Source organism: Aegilops tauschii, chromosome 5, assembly GCF_002575655.3.
Source record: "Aegilops tauschii subsp. strangulata cultivar AL8/78 chromosome 5, Aet v6.0, whole genome shotgun sequence".
Taxonomy (NCBI): Eukaryota; Viridiplantae; Streptophyta; class Magnoliopsida; order Poales; family Poaceae; genus Aegilops; species Aegilops tauschii.
In genome coordinates this window covers 557,176,215-557,185,273 of record NC_053039.3, presented here as the reverse complement: position 1 = coordinate 557,185,273, position 9,059 = coordinate 557,176,215, and the positions used below count along the sequence as shown (strand labels likewise).

At 46.3% G+C, this 9,059-nt stretch overlaps 1 protein-coding gene across 1 annotated transcript; it reads right to left on the bottom strand.

Moving 5' to 3' along the window:
• Positions 1-5,404: 5,404 nt before the first annotated feature.
• LOC123494124 (protein FAR1-RELATED SEQUENCE 5-like) lies at positions 5,405-7,372 on the bottom strand. Its single transcript, XM_045228811.1, has one exon. The coding sequence runs from the start codon at positions 7,370-7,372 to the stop codon at positions 5,405-5,407; it is 1,968 nt and encodes a 655-aa protein (XP_045084746.1).
• Positions 7,373-9,059: the final 1,687 nt, after the last annotated feature.

Genomic DNA, 9,059 nt, shown 5'->3' with positions numbered 1-9,059 from the left:
CTCCACCTCCGTTGCTGGGGCGGCGCCGCCCACGACCAGTGCTCACTGAGGTGGATCTGGAGAAATGGATTATAGCCTGTCAATCCACGAGATGACTTAAATACCCACGACGGGGAGCGGAGGGGTCCAGATTAATTACTTCTTCTTTTTTTCTTTCTGACAGGGGGGCCCAGGTTAAGTACTACTCGTAGCAAGTCAATGGTAGGTGACTGCTTGAAACATTAAATAGAACCACAGCTTTCAAGGTACGAGATGCACTGTTGCACACGCAGACCAGGCACGGGCATGCCTGTCCGTGTTTTAATTATTTACGGCACACATTCAATAGAAGAATCTGTTTGACGCCGGAAGCACGGTTCTACAGTCATCTTGCCTCTACGAGCAGCAAAATTTTCCACAGACATGTTCACATTTAAGTCAATAGAAGATTCAAGGCCGTGCCTCTGCTTTGCAAATGATTCTGCTTAAACGCTCCTGTCACGGCTTGTCACGTACCAGACACACGGTACGGCTTGGCATTGTCATGTACCAGACACACGGTCCTGCCTTCGGCATTGTGACGCACTGTTCTACATGCCACACAGGCATGTAGAACAGTTCGTGTCTACGTTCGTGTCTCTTTGTGTTCCAGATGATTCCGTTGACTCTAACACCAGGAGAGGCACGGTATGGAGGCCCAGAGAGGCATGCTTGCGTTTTACGCGAGATCACAATTATCACAGGCACGGGCATGAAGCGCGTAAAGGCATGGTCGGTGGTATTACATAGAGTCACGCTAACCTTTGTCTTACGCACAGCCATGGGCGTTTACTCTGTGAGGCACGGAATGGCCTATACGAGAGACCCTGTTTTTAAAAGCGTATTTCCTTGTACGGGCATAAGCACGTGCATACAGCATAGAGGCACGGGCGTTTACTCTGTGTTTCAGTGTCAAGGGTCACAAGCACGGGCATACAGCCCTCAAAGATCTTCTAATTACATAGAGTCACGCACAGAGGTTTTCTAATTGTATTCATAATGACTCGGTGGAGAGGCATGGTTTATTCTTACCCGGAGTCACGATTGTGCGATTATTACGGAAACCTAATAGAACCGGACGACTGCCTGTGTTACAATTGTTTTCGTTGTAAGATTTTAACGCAAATGCACGAACCGTCAAGTGTGTCAGTATTTCAAGTCAGAGGTCACCTTCGTGTCTCTTTGTGCTCCAAATGCATCCGTTGATCTATAACCAGGAGTGACACGGTAAAGATGCTCAGGGAGGCATGCTTGTGTTTTACGTGGAGTCACGTTCGTGCGTTAATTGCGGAAACCCAACGTTTCGACGGGTGTCTCCTCGTATTCGGGTGTGAACGCCATGTGGCACCGCTCTGGAAACCCAAGGGTCCGACAGGTGTCTCCTCCGGTGACGCCGCTCTGGCTCGTAGCCCGAGGCCAGGCTGCGGCTATTTAAGCAGGACGGGGTCTCGAAACCCTAGCCACACCCTCTTCCCCCCTCTGCCCGCCGCCAGGCTATCCATTCCTCTTGCTGCTCTCCATCCTGACCCTCTCCGCCATGGCTGCGCAGGAGGACACTACTGCGGAACCCCGTGCCCAGACACTGGAGGGGATCAAGTCTGGCGAGGGTTCCTCATCTGTAAGTTGACTCTGCTTCTGCTTCTTTCCTTTTTTCTTTCCTTCGGCTACTTGATTTAGTTGTGAAACGTGAATAAGCCAGACGAAATCTTGAAACCCTAGCCACATCCCCTTCATCCTTTTATCCGCCTCCAGGCTATCCACTCCTCTTGCTGTTCTCTACCCTGACACTCTCCGCCATGGCTGTGCAGGATGACACTACTCCAGAGAGCCATGTCCTGAGGCAGGAGGAAATCTCCGCTGGCCAGGCTTCCTCATCTGTAAGTTCACTCTGCTTCTGTTTCATTCGTTTTTTCTTTCTTTCGGCTACCCGCATTAGTTGTGAAACGTGGATCATTGTGGTGAACTTCATCCTAAGTTGATGATAGTGCGTCCTGCCATCAATCTCACACCTTCTCTTTTGTCCAGGTGAAGAACCGGTGGGAGGCTACGGAAGCTCACCTCTTGAAGATCGTGGAGATATCCACGAGGTTGTATGATCTTCTGGATGAGAAGACGAAGGCGAAGCTCAAACTTGAGTACGACAAGCTCACGCTAGAGACATACATTATGATAAAAGAGGTCAAGGAACTTCGCGCCCAGCGACCTTGATCGCTGTATCTGAAGCAATTAAGCAGTGGACTAAAAAGTTTCTTATTTTGTCTTGCGTCACCTCGTAGTCAGTAACTTTGATAACAAACGTGTTTTGGTTTCCTGGGTCAAGTTTATGGGTACAAATGTGAACATTAACGTAATGGCCAATTCGAGAGGCGCTCTTTTTAAAAGCGCGGGCGTGAAGTCTCTGCAGCCAAGGTTCTTTGTACCAACTAGAGTCATGTCTTGTGCACCCATGAAGGCGTGGACATTCCTACCTTTCTTTGTTTAAGTGTTTCGGGTCACAGGCACGGGCATGAAGCGCTCAAAAGCATGGTCGGTGGTAGCCTGTGACTCTATTAGACGGACACGCACGGGCGTTTAGCCCACAGAGGCACCCAATGGCCTATGTGAGGGACGCTATTTTTAAAATCTTATTTCCTTGAATATAAAAGCACGGACGTGAACTCCCTACGGACACAGTTCCGTATTGAGTTGCGTCACACATGTTTCTTGATGTTACGTATATTATTTCGATATAAAAGGCGTGGACGTTCGTGGCTATCTGTATTTCATTATTTCACAGTGCAGCACGGGCACGCTTTTAAACAAAGCACAAGCACGTCTCGATTTGCAGAAACAGCACTGTCGTGGTTCTACAGGACGCTATGTTCTAGGCTGTGCAGCATGTTCCACCCAAACGTTCACCACAGGGTCACGGACATACACATAGGAAGTGTCGTGCAGTGATAACAAACGCACAGTCTTACAGGTACAAGAGGCACGAGGAGGCACATTGATTAACATCATTAGAAATGAAACAGATTATACATGCGCACGCATATAGAGAGATGCATAAAAAGTGGACTACAAGAGATAAACTAAGTTGGTAATAGTAAACAATCGATGGTATTAACTAATAATGGAACTTAGCAACAGGCATACAACATTAGACTCAAACTTATAGTAGAACACACACAGTAGTTAGAAGTCCTGATCATGACAGATCGATTGGGTCACTGAAAACTCAAAAGTAGTAACAAGTCAATGCTAGGTGGCTGCTTGAAACATCAAATAGAGTCACGGCTTTGATGGTACGAGATGCACTGTTGTACTTGCAAACCAGGCACGTGCGTGCCCCTCCGTGATTTAATTATTTACCGCACACATTCACAAAGCGTGCCGATCTTTGTGAATCTGTTCCACGCTGGAAGCACGATTCTACAACCATCTTCCCCCTGCAAGCGGCAAAATTTTCCACGGGCACGTTGACAATTAAGTCACTAGAAGATTCAAGGCCGTGCCTCTGCTTTGCAGATGATTCTGCTAAAACGCGGACAAAACCAAGTGAATGAAGTGATGGCAGAACCACGGCTTTTCAAGAACGAGACACACTGTCCTGCCTTCGCCATTGTAACGCACTGTTCTACATGCCACACACAGGCACGGCCGTGATTCCACGTGCTTTAGTATCATGTAAAGACGTGATTCTCTCACAGCAAACGCCGTGAACCTACTGCCAGGCACTATATCCATTTGTGAAACAGAAAAACAAACACAACCGTGACCCATTCAGTTTGAAATCTTTGCATGACAGAAGCACAACGTGAAGGCACATGAGGCACGGTTGGACACGCATCGCAAGCACGGTTATTTGAATTACTTACAGTCATGCATTCATAACAGAAGAACATGCGTTAGAACAGGCGAGGCACAGTTACCACGAAAGCCACGGTTATGCAGCCCCAGAAGCACAACCCAGATTCTGTGCTTAAAAACGTTTTCGTTCCATAACGGCGGGCGTGACCATGCAACCGTGAGAGTCACGGTTGAACACTCACCGGTGGCATGGCCGTGGCTGCCTGTGCCCTTAGGTTGTTTTTATCTCTCTGTCACGCATCAGAGAAGCATGCTTGTATGCTTACAACATCCACGTTCAGAAACCGACGCGGCTGCAGAAAATAACAAGGAAACCTGTGCCTCTGATATTTTTGTCCGCCGAGTAAAAAATACATAAAGAAGCAAAAGGTGTTCTTATTTAAATTTGTTTTGTTTCTATAACTGCAGCAAATTAACTTACAAGCCGTTCATATAACCACAGCACAAGAAAATAAACAATCGACAACCGCCCGCCCTCCCCACCAATTGCTTGCTATTTCATCGCTCCACGTGCGGCCTTGTTTTTGAATGTTCAGCGATCCATTCTTCCTTCTCGACCCTTGTGCAACCCCACCCTTCTGCGTATCTATTCAACCTATTTACCTGTAAATTAATATTCATACATAAAAACAAAGCGAAAGATTGCGGTCATCACTGTTTTTTGCTTACGTCCTGTTTAAGCTGCATTATTACCTTTTAATTTTTCTATTCGTACTGTTCTCCGGTACCAAAAAGTCTCCACTCAGACCTTTCCTTTCTGAAAATGGACTGTGCAGATTCTGTGCCTTGTCCCGGGCTTCCCTGCATGCATTCTGTGTGCCTGGCTTGTGTGATGTTCGATTCTGGCGTACATGCAAGACTTTGGTAAATGCTCCCTGCTGTCAGTGGGGTCGTTGGAGTTGCTGGCGTCTGACGTCTTCCTCCTGGGCTTGGAGTGCATTGTCCTGAGCCGTTTGATGTCCTCAATGGTGTTGTCGGTGTTGTCGGCCATTTCATTGACCTTGCCCTCTTCTCCTGCTGTGATTTCCTCTTCTCCTCTTCAATCCTCATCCTCTCCTGGACTTCTGGGTTATCCGGGCAGTTTGTTTTCCTGTGACCCTTTACTCTACAACGGCCGCACTTGGATGCGGCTTTGTTTCCTTTTCCTTTCTTCTCAGAACCAACTTTGATTCGATCTCCTTTTTTCGTACCCTTTGAGCCACTCATGGGAGGGTTCTTGAGAGTTTCGGCAAGAATGCCTGTGTCTGGTTCTTCGGCAAGTTCCGCCATGACTTTTATTTTCATATCTATCGTACACTCACGCAGCACACGGTATGCCTTCTCTTTTCTGCAAGCATTTGAACAGATATCCGACAACTCAGCATAAGCGAGGCCGAATCTCATAGTTTCATGGTCTTGTACGGTCATGCTATCACCTTGACTTGTAGACAGAACTTTCAGACTCTGATAGATTCCTGGTCCATCTGGGGATGACAAAGGATTTTGGAAATTGATCGATCATGCCTGTTTGGTCCATCACCTTAAGCACATGGCAGCACTAAATGCCATCCCTACTCATTTTCTTGCAGCTGCAACTGTATATTTCTTTTTGCTCATCCACATGTACCCTGAACTCAGACCTGTCAAATTCCTCGCCCTGATATGGTTTCCACACTTTTTCTCCAGGCTCAATAATCTTTTTTAAAAAATACTGCCTCCCCTTTGCCAGGTCAGAGCACTTGAAGTAAGTCTGGTTCCGTAGCTCCAGCTGGAATTTCCTGAAAATTTCATTCGTGTATACTTGACTTGCTTGTCTTTCAATCGGAAAACCCGTCTCTAGTGATGGCACCTTCTCTTCTGTTCGGTGTCTTTTCTTGTCAAGCGTGGCGAGGCAATTTTGCTGAATCATGTGATACGCATTAACAAACCTTTTTATAATGTCCTTGTGGTCGACGTAATTCTTCCACATCGAATTCGTGCTCTCACTGCGAGTGGTTGTTGACGAGAAAGGATAGAAACGGTCCTTGAAGTAGGCCGGCAACCAAAAATTTCGGAGTTCCCATAGCTTGTTCAGGTGTTTGTTGCCTTCCGCCTTGTGCAGAGAAATTGCTGCTTTCCAGGCACGCTCAAACTCGTCTTGATCTAGTGAGTTTTTGACGATTCGAAATATATCATCAGACATCCCTGGGTGCTGCGCAAACACTGCTGCGTTATTTTCCTTCAGGTTCTTCCTAATATGCCACCAGCAGAACATGTGCCTCGTTCTCGGAAGAGCTTCCTTTATTGCAGTCTTCATCGCCTGGTCCTGGTCTGTTATTATGTATTTCGGCTCTTTACCTCCCATTGCCTCGACAAACGTGCTTAGGAGCCACTTGAATGACCCTATTTTCTCATCCTTCAAAAGGCCTACTCCAAACAGGACGGTCGACCCGTGGTTGTCGACACCTATAATTGGTGCAAATTGCAAGCCATATATATTCGTAGAGAATGTCGTGTCAAAAGACACGAAATCTCCATATAGATCATAATTCATCTTACACAAGGAGTCTGTCCAGAACAGGCTGCGCACTACATTGTTCTCTGTCTCGTCCACATGGTGGAATCCCGGCCTCCGCCTCTGCATATCAGCAAACAGTTTCATGGTGTCTGCGATATCAGTGTCGCGCTCTCTAGCCATGTCCCGGCATGCAATGTTGCTTATGTCAATCGTGTCAAACATAATTTCTCGCCTCGGTTTCCCCATGGCAGTAAAAATCTGCATAACCTTCCTTGGTTCTAACCTCGCCTTCTGCAGCACTTGTATAAAGAATTTCTCCTGAGGTGCCATCTTCTTATAGCATCTCATGAACTTCAGCATCCAATCAGATGGGTGAAGCTCGTGGTTGTGCTCTAGACGCACGTTCTTCAGATACCATTTCCTCCTATCTGTATCCCTCTTGGCTGTTATTTGGACTGGGCAGCTTGTCCGGGTCAAGCAGTTGCTCCTTCTCTCCTTAACATGTCTCTCAGTTGTTTTATTCTGCCCTTCCTTGGTGCACTGAAACACCTGCTTGTCAAGCTGTTGATCATATGTCGATCTTCTGCTCGTTGATCGCTTGGCAGCAAAGCCAACCTTTCTAGCATATCTACAGAAAAACAAAAAGCACTCATCCAATGATCCGAATACCATACCACCCTCTGGTTCGAGCGCTTTGGTGACCTCCTGAATCGTTGGGTATATGCCTTCTTTAAACATGTCGTCCATTTCTTTCTCTACAATGGTCGGCGGCGCCATGATGATTCTATCTACTGTGTCTTCGTTTGTCTGATCGCATTCACTTCTGACGACATCAGTCTCATCGCCAGCCACAGGTCCACTTATAGCGGAGCTACTGCTGCTCTGTTGTTTGTCACACACAGCAGTGTCGTTTCTGCATGGCACGGTCAAATCCATAAATGAGTCTGCCTCTCCAATGTTGCATTGTGCAATGCTGCTCCCTGTTTCTCCGGCACTCGTGCAACCAAGGGACTGTGCTGCTTCTACCATGCAATCTGTGCTGGCGTTTTACGCTACTTGCTGCTGTGAACGTTGTGTTTCCTTCGAAATGGATGGAGAACTATGATATTTCTTTCCCTCATCTGTTATCCCCTCCGCCAAATCCTGAACACATGGCAAGAAACAGAATTAGATGTCCAGAGCAACATATGCATTTTATTTAATTTCTAAACAAAAGATTTATATGACTCATCAGGGCTCATCTGGTATACCAAAACCAGACCCGTGCCTCTTCACCGAGTATAAGCGCTACACCAGAGGCACTGTTCACATTACACCCAGCAGCACGAATGTGACCATGCTACACACACATCTGCACAAAGAGGCACAGATGTGCTTCTGTTTACACCATACAACCGGAGAGGCACAACAACATCCTATATAAAAGAACAACTGCACATACAGCCGTACAAGATGGACAGCCGTCCTCCTGTTTTGCACTTTACCCTGTTCTCCCATAAAATTGTTTGTGTGTTGAATTGAAAAAGCATAGTTCCGACGTCACCTTTGTTTTCCCATGCCTCTCTTGTCCAGCAAATCTTGGCGACAACCTCCGTGCATTGGTGATTTTGCTGACGATTTTGAATGCCATCGGAGATCCTTTGGAAGGACCCCTCATGTTGAACGCCACATGTGATCCTTTCAAAGGACCTTGCCTTATGTTTTCATCGATCCGTGGACTACCACTATACTGGCTTCCTTCCTCGTACACCTGTGTGTGGAAGATACTGCAATTTAAATATACCAGACGAAAACAAAGAAAAAATTGCTCACAAAAAAATATACATTTGCTTTAAATGTTGTTGCACATTCGTATATGCTGTCACCTGTATTGCTTTCTGATGCTGCTGTATGGTAGAGCTTATTGCTCCTATGTTTGATTTTGTCATTGGGCTCTTCTTGCTTGTGCAAACCGTACCGAATCCTTGAACACCAATGCTTTTGTTGCCAATGATCCTTCTGCTTGCATCAAAGGAAATTCTGTTACCCTGTACCTCTTCATTATGACCGCCTACAAATGCTGGGCCGTCACAACGCCTGCTCTGCACCTTTGTGGGCATCTGTGTCTTCAAACCAAAAAATAATTAGAGGCACGTGCGACTAAAACTTCCACGTACGTTAAAACCAGCGTTTGAAGTTTTCGTCGTTACCTGCACAATCTCCTTAGTGGAGTCTCTGCTGCTTAGAATGCTCCTCTTGGCAGGTGTATGTTGCACACCATGCTCCTAGTTGGGACGTTTGCCAAGAACTTGTATCTCACTCTTGACTCCAATTATTCCAGCCCGCATGGCATGTGTGTGTTTGACAGCATCTGCATCCTTGATCTTCTTCTCGTTTTGTAGTAATTTTTTTTCTTCCACCTCTCGATACTCAACTGTAGAGTAGATGCACAGGATAAACAGATATTACAGCATTCATCCAGGATATATAAATCATTTGTGTTGTTGTTAATGATCTACTATTTGGTGTTCTCAGTGGTGACACCTTGACAGCAAACGTCCCAGAAATAAAAGACCAAACACTAATGTTCAACTGCCTTACTATTACCTGCCTCCCATAATCCTTGCCGATGTCGTTCAAAGACTGATCGTCCCTGTTGTCCTGACCAGATGACGCACTCCTGAACATCTGCCCCGAAAAAGAGACGTAATAAATATAAAGGTTATAAACCTGCAGT

What these genes read in the sequence shown, in the direction of transcription:
- LOC123494124 (XM_045228811.1), bottom strand. Translation starts at nt 7,372, where the DNA reads ATGGTAGAAGCAGCACAGTCCCTTGGTTGCACGAGTGCCGGAGAAACA.